Source organism: Corvus kubaryi, unplaced genomic scaffold (assembly GCF_017639235.1).
Source record: "Corvus kubaryi isolate FWS band 111438036 unplaced genomic scaffold, C.kubaryi_AGA036_p1.0 37394, whole genome shotgun sequence".
NCBI lineage: Eukaryota > Metazoa > Chordata > Aves > Passeriformes > Corvidae > Corvus > Corvus kubaryi.
This window is the reverse complement of record NW_024581133.1, coordinates 490,051-512,533: the sequence shown is the minus strand read 5'-3', so window position 1 is coordinate 512,533 and position 22,483 is coordinate 490,051. Positions and strand designations below refer to the sequence as shown.

At 37.7% G+C, this 22,483-nt stretch overlaps 1 protein-coding gene across 6 annotated transcripts in view; it reads right to left on the bottom strand.

Moving 5' to 3' along the window:
* Positions 1–672: 672 nt before the first annotated feature.
* Positions 673–22,483, bottom strand: part of WDR72 (WD repeat domain 72) — a 104,066-nt gene continuing 82,255 nt past the window's right edge. For 3 of the 6 annotated variants that reach the window (XM_042039407.1, XM_042039406.1, XM_042039412.1), the window contains 2 exons: positions 8,016–8,114; positions 673–2,260 (listed from right to left, as the gene is read on the bottom strand). In XM_042039407.1, coding sequence (XP_041895341.1) covers positions 2,205–2,260; positions 8,016–8,114 — 155 coding nt within the window. In that variant the 3' untranslated portion in view covers positions 673–2,204. Of the gene's footprint in view, positions 2,261–8,015; positions 8,115–22,483 lie in introns of those variants that run through there. The other 3 variants (XM_042039411.1, XM_042039409.1, XM_042039410.1) reach the window with 2 other exon arrangements.

Below are 22,483 nucleotides of genomic sequence, written 5' to 3'. Positions count from 1 at the left end.
ATCCTGTAATGATAATTAGCACAAAGCACGCACAAGCATGTGCTGAACACTGATCATCACTGCACAAACCATTCCAGAGGGCTGGCTGTATTGGCAGGCTGCTGATGTGCACTGCTTTGCACAATTAAAGACAAGCAATCAAATATCATGTTGCACAAATGTAATTGCTACTACAGCAGTACTGGGTGTTATGGACAGCGCCAGTTCCTTGAGCTATGAGACCTCCTTGAACACATCCATTTTTGAAATATCTAGCTGGAAGAGTTTTCAAGAGATTTGTTATCCTGGCCCAAGTGAGCAGATGCTAATGCAAAGCAATGATGCTTCTTGTGAATGGACTTCTTGATGTCTGTGGAAGAGTCTGCTGCAACAACTGGATGTGGTTCTTTACATGGAAGGGGAGCAAAGGAGGGAGATGGGTCCATCCTTTGTAATTTTTTCTACTGTCTGCAAGGTTCCTGTGGGGCTACTAACAACTTACAATTAATTTACAACTTTATTTTTACCTTCTTGATGTTTGCAACTCTCATTCAGCCACAAAAGTTAAGAGAAGGATATATGTCAGCTGAAGACACATTCTGCTCTCAGCTGTGTTGTGCAGGTATAAATACCTCAGTATTATTCCATGCATCCAGCAGAAGAAATGCAAGAATGAAGCCATAGCACTCAGTGTTCAGTCACCACAATTCAAATACAACCAAATATGAACAAAAGATACACTTTAGATAGGAAAATGCCTTCCACAAACATGGAAAGTTGTTCCTGCAAAATACCAAATGTCTTTTGGTATTGGTATTGAAATCAAAACCATTGACTTTTCTGCCCAAAGATGCCATTCTTCTGCATGGTATTTACAGTCACAGAAAAATAACATTAACTACCTTTGTCTTCTCTGGATTGCAGCCAATTTGAATTACATATTCCTTAGCCGAATAAAAACTGGGATACTTCTCACAATGCCCTTCCACCACCCCGTGTGTCTGAAGGCCGTACACTGCACTGAGGGACACGGACTTACGGGTTATAAAACAAGAGAAGGAAGCAGCTTTCATGTCTGCTTCATTCAAACCATATTGTGGCAACAGAAACCAGGTTTTATCACTCCTGCAGCCATGACATACCCCCACAAGGAAGAAAGAGATTCATTACCAGAGAATCTTTCCACACTGAAAGAATTTCCACTCACCTAGTTAAGGCACTTTACGGCAAACGTGACAATTAGAAGGGATAAATCAGACCAGGATTTCCACCATAAGGTACAGATCCTGAAGGCAAATTCTCAAATATCTTTGCCTTCATTAACACTCCACCTATTGGCAATACAGAAAGTGAGCTTACGGCTCTGAGCAGCCATTATTTGTCAAACCAGCCTAAGTCCATCAGAATATCAGGTGATAAATGGGTCTAATCAGCTGCACATATCCTACAAATATAATGATATAATTAAAAAAAAAATAAAAGAAAAAAAGGAATAGCTGCTTTTCAAAATGAGCACAAATTGATATTCAGTGAAGTGTATAATTTCAGAAGAGGACTCCAAGGGCTTCTCCAGTTCCATACTGGTACTGCATTTCTACAGATGATGGTAATGGTAGTATTTAGAGAAAAGGAAAATTTACATCCTAGACATGACCAGATTTGTTACCAATTTCCCATCCTCTCCTGTGCACAGAACATTCTTTGTATTTTATTTATTTCTAAATATTCCATGTTTAATTCAAATAGTGAATTTCTCTTTTCAGTGAAAACAAATATTCTAATTATTTGAAATGCATTTGGTTTTTCTCAGTGTTAAAATGCTATTGGTAAGAAAAGTCAGAAGCAAGAAGAGAGAAAAACTTAAACTTGATGTATGTAAAACAATACTAAAATTGATATAATTGTTTAATGGCAATCAAAGTTGTAAAGATTCAGGATCACTACATAAACAAGTGAATGACACCTAAAAATAAAGAGCTGATATTTTCTATATCAAAACTACCAAAATTTAGTTGAATACATGTAAATCTATCAGTGATGGAAGTGTGAATTGAAGCCAGTAAATCAGCCAAAAGCAGCTGATCTTACAGAAGGTATTTCTTCTGAAAATGAATTGTTAAAGGTACCAGAATAAATACAAAAAGCCATTTCATGTCCACCACACCACATATGGTCCTTGGTTGTCCTTCTACATCTTCTATTTCTTTTGTCTCAGCAGGGTTTTTCTAACACACCTTACAGGAGCACACCTTAGATATCCAGGGATGTGGCTTCATGTCATCTGGAAAAGAAATGTATGATTTCTTAATGATTTACAGTTTGAGGCTCAATGATTTTACAATTTGAGGTAATAGCTGAGACTGTTACTAAAATATATGTTATTTTACAGTCTTTTTATAGAGTAACAAACTCTATAATTTGTAATGGAATAAAAGCTTTCAGCACCCTCATGTTAGTGTTAAAAGATCCAGAAATCTACCTCCAGAAGACCATTCACATTGCAACTGATATACCACAAGAAGCAGTATGGAACCTAAGACAGCTCAAGAGAATGTATGGCACTCCTCAAAACTCTTTTCCTGCAGTCCTCTGCTTCTATTTTTTTGTTTGTTTTGTTTTAAAGGAAAACGCTCCAGTGGATCAGCAGAAAGGTAATTTCTATTTTAAATTAAAAGTATTTTTATGTTTCCTCTGGAAAAATAATCATGAAATGATATATATTTTCTCTTAGCAGAAATAATCCTACAAGGCCTGTAAACAGAAGTAATAAGTCACATTGTCAAGGCTTTTTAGAATTCCACAGAAAAGCTTTCAATCACCAACTTTTACCTTTGTGGTTTCTTTTAATTTGATGTATGGCAATATTTAAAACCTTAATTTTAATTACTTGCATTAGAAACACTGCTCAAACAGGTACCACACCTTTTATCCCAGTCTCATGAGTAACTTGTAAATTTATCCTATCATCTATGATCTTTCTATCTGTATCATAGACACAGAGACACACACATTTTCTAGATGATTATTATGCAATCTTCTGAGTTAACAGTTTAATTTGCTCTTAAAAAAACAAAACTGAAAGAAAACAAAAAAAACCACAAATCAAACCAAAACATAGAGTCATGATTCTAGTAACCCAGAACACTGACAGGATATGACACTACACCTACTGCAGTGACATTATGATGCATTCATCCATGCTTACACTGGAAATTCCAGAACTTTTTTCTGGAGTAATTCCTGGGCACTGACATTTTATACACAGTCCCATGGCCATCAGTGCCTGTGACCAGTGGGCTGGCCCTACATTGCATCCTCTTCCTGCTGCATGCATCCTCACCAGAAGCAGCCTCCAACACCCCATTCCCAAGTCAGTCCTCGTTTATTGCCTCCTGCTTTTCACGAGGATGCAAACAAAAAATTTTGATTTTCTAGGGTGCTTTGTACCTGGAAATCTACTGAATATTTACTTTTACATTCTGCCTGTGTTCTGATCAACAGCCATAGAGACACAATGCTGACTTAAAAAACACTCTTCAGTGGACAGAACTTTGAGCTGGTGAGTGAGTGTTTGATGCAGTAATTATAACTTGCCTGACAACAAGATAATCACACTTTTACTGCTGTATTTTTAAGCACAGTGCGGCTAATAAGAATCTGCTGTTGTTCATACATTTTCATTTCTATTCACTGCAGTTCTGCCTCTCACAGACTGTATTTCAGGGACAGAGACCTTTCCCATCTCTGTGCCAAGGTCCAAACAGGACAAGCAATTAAGCAAGACTGCAAAAACTGCTCGGATTTTCCCGATTATCTGTTACACACCCAGAATTACATTCTGTCCTGAAAAGTGAAAAATTGAAGAGAAAGAAAATTTAATATGTGCAATGGTTTTGGAATGAAGGGATGGGAGAGATCATGAGCTGCAGAAGGGACCAGGCAGGGATTCAGGCAGAGACTGATACTTAAGGCTGTAAGTGTACAGGGCTTTTACCATTTACGTGTTTTCTATCTAAAAGATGGAAAACACTGTATTTTCCATCTACAGCTTCAAATTCAATCTTCCATTAGTGAGGCTCAGTTTCCCTCTATTGTCAAGTGAAGTAATAGTCTATTTCCTACTCTACTGCAATGTGTATTTTGGGGAAAATAAGAGGGAAGAGGCATCTGCATCTACATTGTTTCTTGTGACTTCTGTTCAAATCTGTTCCTTTTTCCCACAGGAGCTGCACTTGCAGAACCCTCCTTAGTGGGACTGCCCCACATACGAAAGCTATGACACCTCAAGTTGTGCTTAGTCCTACTACAATCCTCAGATTTTGACTAACAAGATTCAGAGTATTTTCAATCCTCTTAGGAACCATCTCAAGCAATTCCCTTTGGCCACGACGATCTGCATCTGGGGGCGTAAAATTTCCACCGTTTGTACAAGAAAACTCAGGTGAACAGCTCAGACCTAGAAGTCTAACTAACACATCCATGGACACTCACTTTCAGCCTCTTTCTCAGTTTCTTTAAATGCAGAAAACTTGTCTGGTAAAAAGGAAAACTGCTGGGAATATTTCTTGAAAGAAACAAGCACTTTAAGCGATAGTGAATTCTTTATGGGGGATTGATATGATTAAAAGTCAAGTTCTACAGAAAACTGTTGCAATTCCTATCTGATTATTACGTTCAAGGCCAGAGCAGAGACAAGTTTGAAAAGCTAAGGCTTTGCATGTCAAACAGGAGTAGTCCTCAGCATGTGGGGGAAAATGGCAGTGATAAACCTACTATTAGGCATCTGGGAGAGAAGCCCAGCATCTCCTCTGTGTGGGGCCTAAAATAGACATGAGCCACTATCACAGATAATGGCAGCCTGTAGCCACATGAAGGGAGCAACTAAAATCCATTTCACTTAGACAAGAAACTGCAGTCTGGTATTTACCTGTGTCCATCACATGTGAAAAGTGTTTACTGGGAATTATCCAAGAGAAAAGTGCAGGTTGAGGGGTTTCATTACCTATCTAAAAGTAGTTCAGATCACACACTGAACACAAGAAATCACAGATAAATCCTGGATTGGTGTCTTGGGTAGTCAAATGGATTCCTGCTATTCATCTGAGGATATGCCTCCTACAATTGCTGGAGGCCCACACCCAGCGCAGTGAGAACATGTGCAGCCACAGAAAATGTGAAAGTAAAACTAACAGAGTAAGCTTTATGTGATTTTTAAAACAAAGATTACTTTGAAAATAAAGCTCATTCTAATGTCAAGGACAGAGACTGCACCTTTCACCAGTGAAAAACACAACACACAGACAAATGTGTTAATGGCTGCTCTGCAGCCTTCCTGAATCTGGTAGAAGTTGTAATAAAGAACCTTTTCTAGGAATGGTTGGAATTCCTTCCAGGTATAATGTCATATTTTCACCTTTTCCTCATCAGAAGAGATAATAAAATAAATATATTTCTTAACATCACTTTTGCACCTATGACAACTTCTTGTAAGTGAAGCACAAGAGACTCATTATAGATTAATTAATAAAAACTTATAAATTAAGTTTGTAAGGTTGCCTGGACTTTGAATATGCATGAGAGAGATTCTAAAGTCACAGGTTTCACCAAACCAAATGCTGACTTCCCAAGCATTCTCAGGTTCCATGATTCAAAGGTAAAGCACCTGAGAAAATCATAGCCAACTGAATGTCATATTATTGTTTCAATGTTTGCTACTGAAAGTAAATGGTAAGCTTTAAGTAAATGTATTGTGTTACCAAATCTTTCCTTTCAAACAAGCACTTCTGTCAGAAGTGTCTTAATTTCTTATCACAGAATTTCATCCGCACAAGGAGCAATAAATAATTCATGTTCCTAGCTCTTTGTTGTGTGTCCTGAACTGCACAGAGCTGGAAGGCTGACAGCTGTGTCAGGACAAGCACCAAAGATCTGACATGACAAGTGACTAACAAGTTTCTTTCAGTCTATAGTGAAAGAAGACAATGGCATAAAGTGCAAAAATGAAATCCTGAAACAAAATGAAACTGTTTCTTTCTCTTTACCTAAGTGTTTGCTATGAGCTTATTTCCGACCCATAACCTCTGGTCATTTTATAGTACTGCCCAACCCCCTTTACTCCTCACATTCGCCTGGCCATTTACGCCTGTCCACGGATCAATATGAGCAATTCTTGGAGAAATACGATGTCTCCATGACAACCAAGCCACAAATTCTCAGTGGAAAGCAGTGAGACCAGTAGTGAAATCTCCTGAGGTTTTCAGACCTATAAGACAAGATGTCTTAAAATGCAGGAATGGACAGAAACAAAAGCCAGAGCAATTCATTGTTTATTACTAGTTTAATGATGTCAGATGGACTGATTGGAATTCAGTTTTTAAGTTTGGATGCTTTATCAACATGTATTTTTGCCAGTCAATATTCACCTCCTGACAGGCTTTTATTCTTTCCATTACTTCATACAGATATGCAGACAGCAGAAGTGGGTATGTAAGTTCCCATCCAAACAGGTACACTTTGCCAGAGAGAATTAATTTAAGGTTAAAATTAGTGTTATCTTCAAGGTACATTCATTCTCCCCTCAACATGTTCTTTAGTGCCACCTTGCTTTAATCCTTCCTCACTTCAAAACTGATCAAATCTTGGACAATCCATATTTTGGCCCATAATTACTGTTGAAGGGACTACAGACAGTTTCTGAAGGAGATACTAAACACTACATATTGTCAAACTTGGCTCCTCTCTGAGTAGATTATCTATTTCTTTCTAAATCTCATGCTGGTTTCTGCTGGACAACATTGAATCCAAGTCCGTGTGGCTTTAAAATGAATAGAGATTTACAATTCATTGGTTTCAATTATTGTAACATATACTGGTGTTCATTTCTCTGGAAAAGATGAAAAGGGAATGTAGTTCAAATCAGGTATATGACAGTAGTTGAACTCCCAAGGAATCTTGGAAGAGTGGAGTGTGCTGAAATATAATCCCCCAGACATGGGTCCTATCCGGGTTCTGAGATGACTTAGGGGACCTGACATGGATTTCAGACTGCACCCTTTGACTGAAAATTAAATCTCAGCAGTGTTCCTTGGGGAAGGATCAGGGGACTGTTGGCAGCTGCCCCCTGTCAGCACAGGCTGCAAGATTTGGAAATCTCTTAACTAAGCTGACAGGCCGCAGAGACGATGAATCAAAAATATGATACACGGATCAGCACACAAAGATGCAGGAGGGTACAGAGAAACGAGATAAAGCAGGGAAGGAAAATACCAAGTGAAGAAAGATGTTTAACTCTTTCACTAATGAGGGCTATGTGCAGGTTATGTGTGTAGTGTATATGGGTCAAGCTCACAGTTTGCTTAAAAGATCTTAGTATTTAGTCGCACAGAATGTTTTTAATCAGCTGTGACTTGATACAATTTATATTTAATTGTTTCCTTTTGGGATTCATTTAATAAATTTCGTAGATGTTCCATAACGAGAAAGATAATGAAACTACATGATGATAAATCTTTCGGTTACCAAAAAGGATGCACTTTATGGATGTTCCTGTATTTAGCCGAATCAATGTTAAGAGTCATTAAAATGAAATAAAGATTGTGAGCTGATTTAAGGGAAAGATTCAAGCTATTTAATGCCACCAATTTGCTTTCCTCCAGAGATACGGTGTTTGAGTGTCCGCTGCTGCATTCAGCTGCAGTATATACAGTACTTCTAATTTTTCATAATCTCACGCTACCTTCAAAGGGTCAGACGTTGTACATATATTAAGTAAGCAGTGTAGTCCAAAAGTAATCATAATGAACTAGTAGTGTCAGCTTTCTTTTTGGTCATAAAGCCTTTATCCTTTCTAAGACCTGAATTCCTGATGAAAGAGGAAAGGATAACAGCTCCACACCGTGACCCCTGGAGGTGACCATTAATTTGACATTGCAGCTGCTAAAAAGGAAACAGCATTACAATGTGCTTTTTTTTGTGACCCAAAAGCTGTGTCAGATTTATCACGTGATAGTTGGTGGCTGTCTTTAAACACCTCTCACCTGGACTCTCACACTCTTCCAAGACACATCTGTCAGGCGTATCCTCCACATCTTGGAAGTTTGCCGAGTTGGAGCTCTTGTCATGCTTCAGCACACTGACTAGAGCAATAAAGAATAAAAACACAGGGAGGGAGAAATGTAATGTATGCAAAAACCAACACTTCCTGATTTTCTGCAGAGCTTTCAATGCTGAAGACATAATTTGTAGAAACAAGTAATAGATTGAAAAAAACCCAAAAACTCAAACTACTTATATGTAACCACAGGACAGTTGAAAAATCTATAGACAAGAATTTATGCAGCGTGAAGTTTGAGGCAACATCTTAAATGAGGCCCCTTTGAACTAGAAAAACAGCTTTTACTTACAGAATCCTCAAATAATAAAATAATTTAGAAGTCATAAAAAAATGCTTGTCTGTTTAACCAAAGAAGGCAGTAAAGAACATAAAAGATAAATTAGATGGTTTTGTAATTACTGGAGTCATTCTGGAGGGAGAGAAATAGTGTTTACTTTAAGATGAAAATATGTTGTATACAACAAGCTGGAACGTGTACAAAAATTAGCAGTAATTCCAAAATGCAGTGAAACCCAGACTGAGTTGCAGTTTAAAGATTACCAAATTTGGTTACATGTTTTACTTAATTGCTAAAACCATTTTCATTTCAGAGCATACAAATATTTTCAGGGAAACATTACTTGTCTATATATGACTTTCTAATTCCCTTAGCTTTTGAACAGATCCCACATAACTCTTCCTGAGCAGAAGAGAGGTATTTCCCTTGTCAAAGTCCATTTCCCTCTCTTCTGCTTCATATCTCCATATGGAGCCACAAACACAGCTTGAAGATAAAGTACAATTATCAAGGAACAGCACAGTTAAGCCTAGATCTCAATTTTTCTGTCCTGTTAAAACTCTTAGCTGATCCTATTTCCTAGAAAAAGAGCAGTGGCTAGAAAACGTTTCTTTTTTTTGCAGTATCTAAAAAACCAAGCAAAGTTCCAAACTTCCAGGGGGATGAGGATACCAGTGGCTATGCACAATCTCAGTGTTCTTCTGTCTTCTTTTCAAAAGAGGAAATTCCCTTATAAATTTTGATGGATTTTTTTTTTTAGACCAAATGAATATTTGCTGAAGGATTATGTAATTCAAGCACCTATTTAAATTCTCCAAGATTACGAATGAACCAACAAGGCCTCAGGGCAGTATGCAGACATGAGGAGCTCAAAAGACACATATTCCACTTCAGCGCTCTGTGCTTTCCAAGAGTTTGCAGCTATTGATCCCAGGTCACCAAAAGGTTCCATCATTCTTGACTCCTGCAACAGAGTCTGTCTGAAGCAATCAGGGTTTCAAGACTATTGTGGAATCAGAACTTTGAAAATGTAATATTAAAACATAATAAATAATAAGATCTATGATAGTGACACCATGCATTTCACCTGAAAAAACAAAAAACCAGTAAGTTTTGATTAAAATATTTGCTTTGGATAGAAACAAATCAGTACATAAAACCTTGTCCAGGTAAAGCAGGAAGTGTTGACATGGTAACGTGCACGGGGTGAGTTGACATTGAAGGACAATTACAGTAACAAATAACAAATGTTCTTGTTCACACATAAAAAAGCTATGATATGTGAAGTAAGAAATGTCTTTAAAGATATCTGTTCTTTTCTCTGATTTTTTATTTAAATATTTAAATGATTTTCAATAGACTAACTGAAGATTCCCCCTTCAAAACAGAAAAATTGGAATATACAAGTATTCGTATTATATTTAAAACAAAATAATTTTGTGCCAAATTTTTAGAACATTTTTTTCTCAGACAGCTCTTCCTACAGTGGAGTCAGCTCCACTGTGCTGAGTGATAGATTGAGTCTACAGCTGCATGAATTTAAAAGTCAGAAGTACTCTGAAGTAGAACAATAGGAAAATTTCCAAGAGAGTATCCTGTGAGGAAAGTGAGAAAACAAGAAGTACAGCTATGCCTTTGGAGAGAAAGCATAAAATCACAGGACTTGTCTGTTTTGGTCTCATAGCAGTGACCAGAAATTCAGAATCAGCCTTTCAAAACAAACTGTGTACTTCCAACCAGTAAAGAACTCTCATAGGGAGCCAAAGAGGGAAGACACTTCCACAGCACCAGCATCAGTCCCAGGTAGGAGCTGGCAGAGAATTCCCTTACTGGAACTCTGTGCTGGAGTTCCAACTGCCTTGCATGGGACCAGGACAAACCTGCTCAAGTGCTCTGCTCCTTCCTGGGCCACGGCAGCACAAGTCAGATAATTTCGACTGACCTGCTGGATTTTACAACACAGCACGGAGCAGTGTTCTTAGTGAAGGTACCAGATTCAACTGAGAAGTAACTCAGAGCATAACAACTAAAACACAACTAGAAGCAGGTCTATGCACAGATGAGGTACCTCAGGAGGAAGGCGTGAAGTGAACAAGAAAGAAACCAAGACAGGAGGGCAAGATGCTTGGACAAAGCAGGAGGATTTCCAGTTGATGTCTCTGAATAGATATTGCAGAGATTTGGGGAAATTTTGGAGAGGATGGAGTCATTAAAAGCCAAGAAAGACAAAAAATGAGAAGAAATGACAGAGCTGATAGAGCTGAAAAACACCAAAAAGCATGAAACACTCACAGTAATAGCTGGGCATCAGGAACAGTTTAAAGTGAGTGGAAAGCAGGGGTGGAAAGGATTTTCATGGGGACAGAGAGACAGAACTCTGGAGGACTTATGTCAAAACAGCTGTTGAAGAAGGCAGTTCAGCAGGTGTGAGTGAAGGGAGGGAAGTGCTTGTTTCAGAAAACCAGGAGACAGGCTGGGACAGGCTGGGATGGGTCACTGGTGCAAGTAAGGGAAGTCTCCCTCAGCCCTGTCACCTGCTCAGAAGCACACACACCTCCCTAGACAAAACCCAGGCAAATAAACTTCACAAGACCCTGGTTTATGAAGTTACATAATGAGTGTATGCAGTGAGCAAGAAAGGGACCAAGGCAGAGACCTTCAGATCTTTCTTTTCTAAAACATCACGTTATATGCTCAATTGGAAAAGAAAGGTTTCTTAAAAATATCATAGAAGAACAAAGGGAATTGAAAAGTTAAAAATAAGGAAAGTACAGTCTGGCCCAAATAAAGAGTGAAAGTAAAAATGGCATTATGTAATCAAGGAAAAATATAAAAACATCTCAGCACTAGCACCTACTTTACTGCATGTTCCCTTAGGGGAATAGGATTTTATGTACAGATATCAATAGGAGAAACAGTGTTCTGAATTGCTTATACTGAGGACGCTGATGGAATTTAAGTTATTTAAACATAAACAGTGTCATCTTTATTCAGAAGATACTCTGTCCTACTTTGGGTTTAAATGGACCTTAAAATTACTTTTGCTTCCCTTTGAAAGGTAATCTCCGTAGTCAAAGTGACATAAATACAGTATAAATGAGCCCCAAATCTGAGTCGTAGGAAACTTAAAAACCATTTCTTATTTTATAACTCCAGTAACATTTTCTTTCTATTTAGTGCAGTGTAATTTCCATTGTTACATGGACAGCAGCTATTACCTTTGTAAGCATGGAGATAAGGTAAAAGAACATATTTCATTGAAGCAAATGACCTTGAACTTAGCATATAAAGACAACATAAATCTTCATTGTACAGGATCAATCTTGAGAATTGTAGAATTTTTTTCTGATGCATCTTAATGAGCTCTTAGGACTTGTTTACTGAACTTGATACCCATTCTCTTACATTATTGAAACAGAAAAAGTCATTAAAATAGATACGGGATTTAGAACAGTAAAGGAATGCCGTAAGATCATAGTATTTAATAAAACATTTATGTATCTAGTTTCAAAATATTTCAAACAATTCCACACAATAAAAACAAATAATTTCCGTAAAGATAACACAGACTGGTGATCAATCTTTAAAGAACAGTCTTTGAACAAACTATTGAAGCTGTTCTTTGTGAAAATAGCCTAATCACTAAATACAGCAACAACTCATCACTGTCATTTATTTCCACACATTTGATCGAAACTCTGAAAAGCCTTGTTGCACTCTGGAAATATCCTACACTGAAGTCTAAATAACATGCTCTGCATACCAATTTTCAAAGGGCAGACACACTGGAGAAAGAAGTTTGCATAACACAGGTGAAAAAACCATTTAACATTTTCTAATAAGACACCTGTGTTATTGGTAAGGTGGTGACCTAAAGACTGTCTGCAGAGAAAACAAGAACTTATTTGTCATTCAAAACAACTGGATAGGGTAACAAAAATTATTTTTCATTCGAAGATAATAGGCAAGAGAGGATACAGGTGATAAATATATTTAAGGTCCAGTATGGAATAGAAAGCAACCAGAATCTAAATAAAACTGCATGACAAAAAAAGCTGTAAAGGGAAACAAAATGCTAGTATTTATTTTTGTAAATGGATAAAACAATTGTGCTGCAGTGCCACTTCTGAGCTGCATGGCTTCTACAGGCACTTACTGTATTATATCTAAGAAGCTTGATGGAGCAATAAATGCTTTGAGTACTATTTTAAAAGCACATTTCATAGATATCATAAAAATATAGTGAAAAGCATAAGAAGAGACATATTTGCTGAGACTAAAAAATACCAGTGTAAGAGTCCAACAACCATAAAATAATTCTTCACCAGAAATTTCTCCTAAAGTCCAATTTGAAACTTAAGGAATTACAAACAATTTTCCCCCCTCTTGTGATAACTCACGGTAGATTTCTGTTTCACGAACTTCTCCAGTTTTTCCTTAAATGTGGAATTTTTGCATCTTTAACATCCTACACCCTAACTCACTCTGACATAGCAAACTCTGTAGTTTTATCACATAGGAAGGCATCTCATTTTGTTTGCCTGCCTAGTCCCTGTTGGCTTAGCGTGCAACTTCTTGTTTCAGAAAAGGCACAGGTACGAGCCCTGCACACTCTCCCCATGACCCCTGTGGCTGAAATCCTTTGTTTTAGCTCGTTTCCAGACTGAAAGGTCCTATCTACTTAGCTTTTTCCATGTATTTCCAGCCAAACTACAAGGGTCAGATTATTTCATGAGCATTACAAGAAATGCAGAACATACTCATGAGCTGCCAAGAGAAGTATCAGCAGCACTGCCCCCAGTCCCAGAGACACAGGAAAGGAGGACACGGAGGTGCCCCTGCTCAGATGGAGCTCAGATGGAGCCAGGCAGGAGTCTGGCTGGGTGGGGACACGCCCTTGACGCACCAGTGCTGAGCACAGCTCAAGGATAACTGCACAGGTTTTCTGGGTGAGACTCCCTTGTATGGTGCTTGCCTTTGTTGCCACATCAGGAATGCTGTTGACTCATGCTCAGCTTGTGATCCAGATTCTTTCCTGAGAAGCTGTTACTTTGCTTTTTCTTCCCCACCCTGTCTCTTTGCAGGAGATTAATCCTACCTCAGTCTAGACCCCTGTTCTCATCCTTATTGAAATGAACCCGATTTTTTTCCTGGACCATTTCTCAGGCCCTATAAACCGCTAATTCACCTCACTGACAGAAGACATCAGTTGCTGGTCATTTCAGAATTTTTGGCGTCATTTGAAAAGATCTGCAGAGTATGTAGTTGTCATTTAATTGAGAATAGCCGGTTGTTATCTTCTGATGATTAAATATCACACTGGTGCAGTTTTCATTACATTTTAATTTTTGAAAAGAAAGATGAAGATGTTAACCTAGAGAAACACATTATTATTCTAAAGTGAATGCTGCAGCATATGGAAGTTGAAATAAGCCAATATGGAACTAGTGAAACTGGAAGGTCCTGTAACTTGAATCCATTACAATGAATGCAGAAGTAGGACCTATACGACACAGCAGAGCTCAGTTTGCAGAACAACCAACCCACGTGCCTGGGAAGCCTGAGCTGGCTCTTGCACTTTGAAGGCACATGCAAACAGAGCTCATGCCACTTGCCAGGTGAATTGCAACTAAAGAACATTTTTTCCTTCTGTATGTGAGAAAGGTCTTAATATATCAAAAAAACCCCTGAAAGTCCATTTTCCTCTCTCCTTATATCTATGAGGGCAGCATTCCTCCAGACAGAAAACCTGAAATTTTCAGTGATTCCTTTCCCAACATACCTTGAAGTTTTATTCACCCAGAGGGACTTCTCTCAACTAAAATATAATGGCGTGTAACAAATTATGCCCTCAAAGGACATCCCATTTTTGTTTCATTAGTGCAATGAAACATTCACTCAATTTTAAAGCAGTTGTCTTGATCTTAGTTGTGATTTATACCAGATTCTATCCATGTATTCTGTGTAGTATATATTATATAACACCTAACTAGTTAAATTTGTCTCTGTGGGTTCTGCTGCAAGAAATAAAATACTTTCCCATAAAATTCCACACAGCATCTACCGCACAGCTCTGAAGCACAAGCTTCTGTAAAACTCAGGCGGATTTAAAAAAGGAAGCTGCCTTTTATTAATTCTCCTATTTTTATATGCTGTTTCTTCTTCTCAATGCCCTCTCTGGCTAGAAAGCCTAAATTTCTCTTTTCCAATTTCCCTAAGTGTGTCTTTTGATCAAACATGATGTTAGACTGGATTATTTGATCAACATTATTTATCCCTCTCTCATTTTTTTTTCCAACCAATAACTGGGAGACAACAAGGAAGAAAAAACAGTTACAGGATTAGCAAAGAAAGCCGAAATCTGTTAGTTACTAGATAATCAGTTTCTTTCTCAATTGAAGTACGTAACATTTCCTCGCCTATCTAAATTTCTAAAAACATCACAGAATATGCTGAGATGGAAGGGCCCCACAAGGATCACCAAGTCCAACTCCTGGCCCTGCACAGCACCATCCCCAAGAATTCTACCCTGTGCCTGAAAGTATTATCCAAACTCTTGTTGAGCTCTGTCAGGTTTGGTGCTGTTACCACTTCTCTGGGGAGCCTGCTCCAGTGTCTGACCACCAAGCAGCAAGGATGATGAACCTTTCTCTAAAGAAACACAACAAAACTTCCCCTGGTTTCTGTACATGAGACCAATGGTGCGGGAGAGCACACAGTGCAGACGTGAATTCTATCAGAGTATCAGTAGCACCTACAAAACCAACAAAGAAATACTTCCTCTTTTTAAAATTGCATAGTTGACAGTATTGACATTATTATTTTCATGACAGTAGATTGATTTGGTATTCAAGTATAAAATCATTAATCAGGAAGCTTGCAGAGGATTCTGGTTAAGTGCCTTTCTACAGAGAAATTCTTGCTGTAGATTGCCTCAATTTGCTATTAAAACCAAACCAAAACAAAAGTGTGCAGCACAGTTATGACACTGACACATCCCTGTGCATAATATGAGTGTTACAGCTTGTATAGTCTTCCCATCTCTCGATCAAAGCTGTCCAAATAGCTTAATCCATGGAAAAAAAAATACACAGAGAGTCTTTATTAACCTCTTCTGGCCAGATTATTGTTATTCTTTTGCATTACGGCCTTGGAGATGTATTACTGATAGCGAGGTAAAGCCAACTGCAGCACAGCATGACTCTGCTGAATGGCTGCTGTAGGAAAGTGGAAGTACTTATTTCCAAGACATTTCTGTGATGCTCCCTACTGTTACAATGTTATCTGACTTTAAAAGATTTTCAGTTCAATTGTAAGCAATAAGTAAACTCAAGGAGTACAGAACTGTATACTGAAGAGTTTCACTAGCTGGTCAAACAGGCATTATTCCAAGAAACTAATGTTGTATAGGACTGCTTCCTGGTGGCTGAGATCTCTGATTGGCAAAAGACAGTGGACTTTTCAGTCAGCAAGCTAGTTACCCATGGATGTGGCTCAAGGCTGACGCACAGATTGACTGGTTCACACTAATTTACTTCACACAGATTCCATTTATCTCCTAGAAGATCCCCTGGCAGCAGCTTATAATGGCATATCCTAGGATGCCTGCCTGCATGAGTTTTTAAAGCGGCAGAGCTTGATGAATCTAAGTCCAGAAAACAGTTCACAGATTGAGGACTAGGTGCAATCAAAAAACATCAAGTAGCACAGCTGGGACTTGCTAGCTTGCTTGACTGGTTTGAGCAGCTGAGCATTAACTACGCTTGCTTTCCTGCTGGCAGCCCTGTGTCACCAGGACAAATCGGAGCACTACCCGACAGAGGAGGAGAAAGAGGAAAAGAAAGAGAAAGAGAAAAAGAAAAAGAAGAAAAAAAGAAAAGTAAGGAAAGAAAAAGAAAAAGCAGAGATGATTGTATGTGCACTACTTACACATACAGGAATTACTCATTAGAACATTTAATCTCTATTCAACCCTAGGATTATTAAAGTAAATAATGCGCTGTCACAAAATAATGCAAGTTTTGAGGTTGGAAATTTGGAAAATTTTCTTTTGGTCATGGGGACAGCTCCTAGGAAAAAGACCTGAATGAAACTAAAGTTGTTCTCATTTCTTTCTTATTGAAAATAAAGCGTATTTGATCTATTAATTCATGTACAATGAAAAACAGTTACCAATATAGTTGATTATTCATTACAGCAATGTGAGCTACATATCAATGCATTGCCTTGCTCCTATAGAGAACAACAGACTTCAATACATGCAAGTTTTTAAGTAGTATTTTTAAAAGGACTGAAAATACAGGCTTACACTAAAGCTCTCCGAATTCAGATAGATAGAGACTATTCTTTAAAGTACTCTTTAGAAAGGAAGCAAAAATTACTATTATCAGAGAATAACATATGACAGCAAATGTATTATGAGAGATCCAAAGCACATTTATTACTTAGAAGGTTAAAGACTCAGCTGTAGTACTAGTTGATGAAAAAGTAGGATTAAGGCTTTAGTATGAGTCTTGACATGATCATGTTGTCTGCCTGCTGTCTTAAGCTTTGAAAAACAGCTGGGATCATCTTCTTATAAGCTCCAACTCAAAGATGTTTAAGCAGTTCCAAATCCAATTAAACAGAGGTAAATATAAGGAAGGACCCTACTGAGCCAAATCATCTTATTTTTTTAATGAAAACCAGCATAATTGCAGGTTACACAACTCCTTAATCTCACTTTAAACCTAACAGTCTGCTGCCTTACAGTGCACATGGCAAGTCCAGTTAACCCAAGCATTCTGTATTGGTGTGCTTAATTTTTGATCATTATCCTTTATTATGTTACTTGTAATCCTAAAAGCCTATGATTGTGTCCAGATATTTGGCAAGGATTGTACCTGGATATACAAGGATTCCTCTTCTAAGAGTAATGGATTAATTGGATAGTACTCTATGACTAGTAGATGCTTTGCAGTGAAACTGCTGTGCAGTTTTTAATTTGTGAACTCCACTTCCTTCTCCTCCTGTGCCCATCCTTTAAATAAATTGCCTTTTTGAACATTAGCAGTGTTGATGGAGTAACCTATCTATTCTCACCCCTAACATGACAATGGATTAGAAATAACATTGCCCTTTAGAGGAGTGGGCTGCTTACTAAAATCCTCTTCATAAAAATTAATGGAAGATATGGAAATCGTACTTTTCACAGGGAATTGCATATTCAATTTAAAAGTGGGTATCTTATGAACATGACCCAATCAGACTGTGATTACTTAAAGGCTTAGAGCATTAGGGCCTTTATTTTCCATAGAGTCAAAAGTCATATTGTACCAAGGTATGTATTTTTTATATTAATACATTTAGTACCCTAAAAGCAAAAAACACACATAGGTAATCCTTCTACTTTGTTCTATAAATATGCACAAGGACATTCTCCAAGGATGTAAAGGCAAAATCTCATCAGGGACTACTTCAAATACAAGCTCCTCATGTCTGTAAGAGCAAGAAGGAAATTTAAATGATCAGGAGTGGACTGTTCACAGTGATTGTGTTACATTATGCATGATTCTTGGCTGCACAGGATTTAATTAATGATTTCCAGTTACTTGGCTAAGATTTGTAGTGAATTGGTGCTTAGGGCATCAAACTAACATCTCACACTACAATTTTGTATTTCTTCCCAAGCACCAGTTACTAGGGGTTGCTGTCCCCTTTGTTTTTTTGTAGCTGGAAATCAGTTTTGTATATAAGGACAATAATTCTGGGCTGTGTTACAGAAGCATGAGTTTAGATTTAAGACAGATTTAGATCAAAGCAGTTATTCTCCTGATCCAATTTAGAACAAAATTTGGGCTTTGCTATTTCCTGAATTAATAAGCAATACCTCTTGCTATGTATAAGTATCAGAAAGGTGCTTGTCAAACTGCTGGATGGTACATAATTATATTGGTAATTAATGTGGATCATCTGCTCCAGTTACCACAAAACAGACACAGGTTTGGGAAACAGACTCTCCACTTTAAGCACCACAGAAAACAAATGTGTCACTCCCTCATATGAGTACATAAGCAAGAATCTGTGAAGTACTTAATGGGTAAAAGATGACCCCTGCCAAATACTGCACCTTCACTCCACCTACACTCAGCCCCATCCTTCAGGCCATCAGCAAGACCTATCTGTAAGGGAACAAGAGCCTGGAGCCTCCCTTCGAGACAGGCAATAAAGAGGCAAGACAGACACCACAGGCACTTCCAAGACTGACTGACAACTGTCTTTGTGCTCCAGAGGCTGTGTGAAAGTACATGTGTGAAGAACTGAAAAGCATGGGTCCAAAAAGTGCAGTAGATCTGCCTTGCCAGGTGAGACATTGTACAGGACCATGCTCTTACTGGAGTTAGGGACCACGGTGGGACAAAGAGCCAAGGAGTAACACGTGTGAGCTCTTCCATGATCTCTTTGATGCATTCAAGTGCTGTGTATGTGTGAGGCAGAAATTATCTAGATGGAGAAGTGGCAGGATATTTCAAAATGTCAAATTCACTGCACTTTGCTTAAATAAGGTTGGTCAAATGTAACAGGAGGATGCTGCTCAATGCTGCCAAACTTAAAAGTCTGTCACCAGTTTTGGTATTGCTCGCTTTCAGCAAAGGACTGAAGCTCCCAGAGGTATGAGGTTAAAAAAGCAAAAAAGAGAAGAAGAAAAAAGTTTTCTTTACGTTATTTTTTAACTTGTTTTGGTTTTTTGGGTTTTTTTTTCAAGTGTTAGCCTTTTGGGGTGTTGAGCCTTTAATCCTCAGGAAGAGTAATTTGCTTATAGCAATAATTGCATACTATCACCTTACCGTATGAACTGGAACTTTTGGGAAAGAAACACACAAGATACCGTAAGATTTACCATAAAATTATGAGGGTTAGTGAAACATTACATTCACTGGCTGTATTTGTATTACCACAGTAGCCAAATCACTGATTAGAATTTGATTTTTCATTAATGTCTGATCATTAGCTTCTTGTTAGTTCTGAAAACAAACGTTTCTGTTGCTTTTTGTAATATACATTGTCAAAAGTATCTGGAATATCTTTATTTAGGTATTCTGAAACTTAAGTGCACTAGGGTATTGTTTATTTGTGTACATCTATATTCCAATTCACACCTAGAAAAGGTACGTATACACTGACTATTTGGAAATTATCCAGTCCTCAACAAGAAATTCCATATGGAAGGAAGTGTCCTACCTGTCTGCTGCAGATACTTCAAATTGTATTGCTGGTATTCGTCTCTTTTACTGCTTGATTTGTTTCTGTTCCTATTTCCTTTCAACTACCAACTTGTCTGCACATTCAGAGGTGAATCTAGGGACAGTCATATATATTCTTGTTCATATGGAAGGATAAAAACAAATTTAGTGTTTCAGGATACAAAACTGCCAGTTCAGGAGATCACTGAAGGTTGCACTCCAGCTTGTAAGATGAGTGAAGTGGAAATGCCAAAAGGGCTCCTGCACAAAAAAGGTACAAATGTGCAGCAGGACCTTGACTGCAGTTTCAAAAGCACTGTGCAATGGCTGTAGCATAATTAACAGAAAACACAGCAGTCTTGTAAAATAAATCACAGAATGCTCACTCCCTTTTTCACCTCTGTGTTGACTAGGTGCACTTTTATAAAAACCAATAGAGCTGTTCTTGATTTACCACGATCTGAGTTTGGCCAAGGTGACCGAGCTGAAGCAAGCAGTGTAGAAATTCTAACGGGTACGTGAAAAGGATTAGAACAGATACTGTAAAAGTAAGATGAATTTCCATAACTACATTCAAAAGAACAGAAGACAAGTTCACTTATAACTGGCACACAGGAATCTGCTTAATCCTTTCCAAAATAACCCAAGTAAATTCTAAGCTTCAAAATAGAGCTTCAGACTATTTATTCCAGTGATTTGAGACTGCACAGCTGTAGCACCACAGTATAGCTGCTTTCAGTTGTTAATTAAACACACAGAGCCCACTGAAGCTTACAGGCACCCCAGTCTTTGCACATGCTTTATCACAAATGACAAATGCAGGTGGACCTCTAGCCATAAACTGCTCCCATAACCCAATGCTTCTTCCAGAGGAGAACAGCCTACCTCTGGCGAGAGAGCTCCACATTTTTACATTGCTACAGAATTGCAAGAATTCTTGTGGCAGTATGTGAAAAATTACCTACAGTGCATGTGGCCTACTGGACTTCAAGAGGGTGCAAACAGATCTACAGCTGTGTAAGGCATTAGTACCTAGGGGTATTAACTTAGAGACACTATTTGTCCTGGAAAATATGAAAGGCTAAAGAACAGATTTAAATAGTTCTTACAATGGGAAATATTAAATTCAGTATTAAAAACCTGGGATCACAGCAGTATTTACCATACTGTATCGTTGTAAAACACACTACCTCTATCTACCTGACACTTTTATAGTTGCATATACAGCTGCCACTTCAGGTTCCATTCCCAGAAAATTACTGATTCAGAGCTAAAGGAAAGCGAAAATGTGGTTTAGGAGAACAATTGACTTGATTTGTTCTAGCTCATGAAGACAGATACAGAGTGCAAATGAACAGGCAGGGCTCACTTTCCTTCTTGTCTTATTTTTTATTCTAACAATGTCACCTGCTAAAGAACAGATTTTTTTTATTGGTTTCTTTGAGACTGCACCCTCTTTTGGATACATATTTATTTTCTTTACCTGTGACTTCTCAGGGAGCTTCACTTACCACTCAATGTAAAGACAGTAGAGGGGTTCTCCTTTCTCTTTGTTCACTTGTAATAACAAGTCAATCTCTCACCAGTTAAATGTTTGTTAAAAAAGGAAGATGAAATTTATTTTCTCATTAATCTGTTAAGTACTCTTTTCTATGTATTTTTCTACTCATTATATGTCTGCAAGTATTATTGTCGAGTTGCTTCTCACTTTAACTAGCGGTATTGCTTTCTTTCATCCAGCAATTGGATGGCATTCTCCACATTTCTTGAGCCTAAATTCAAGAACCTTTGAAGCATTTTTATGATACTATGAAATGCAAACTTGGTCCCTTCTGTGCACACATCTGCAAATCTTTCATGAACATGTAACATTCATAACATGCATAAGGAGGAATGATAAATGCCTTTTTTCACTTTCTAAAGTACACTGGGATATGTGCTAGAGCATTTCACAAATATTAAGACAGTAAGTGTTTCTCAAACAAACAACAATGTATATTTATTGCACCATAATTTTTTTGTTTGTCTGTATGACAATAAAGGCTAGAACAGGACCTGGGGTTAACTTGCATATGGCAGCATATGGCCATGTCTCTCGAAGATTCAGAGGGAACACTGAGAAATCTCCACACAGCTCATTTATACTAAAAATAGGTTACTTGTAGGTAGAAGCCAACAAGTATGCTGTACAAAATTACAGAATACCTGCAAGATACAGACATTACTTACGAACAAGAGAAAGTCTGCACTTCAAACACTCTGCACAGGGCTAAATACTATCCTGCATTTCATTAATAACAAATGGCTTTGTTTAACTTTCACTTAAAAACAACCCAACCACAAAAACCCTTAATGTGCCATCAAGACTGTAATGAGTACAAGACTGTTCCTAAAGCTAAGGAATTTATTAGAAGGACTACTGCACCGTGGTACAACTCTCCCCACAATAAGCAGACTTTCAGCTTACATCATTAGAAGAAAACACTTCATACCAACCAAATGTTATGCACACCTTACCAGTACACATTTTTTTTTCTCTTCTACTAGAAAGACCAAAAAAGAGCTGATAACCTTACTGAATACTAATTAGTGACAGCTGCATTTACAAATGTGATTGACTACAGATATTTGAAACACTAGAAATACAGTATTTACAATAATTTGAGAACCTACGTGAATACAGATGTTCAGGTTTTTTTAAATAAAATTTTAATTTATCACTACTTGTTAATAGCAATTTTCTTCATTTAGGTACATATGATTCATCATATTTAAGATACATACACATTCTGTTACTTAATGAATGTATTTTACAGCAACATTTAAGAAACCATAAATTTAGGACAGTATTACTAGAGGAAATCCACTTCTCTGAAAGCTGTATATTTGCAA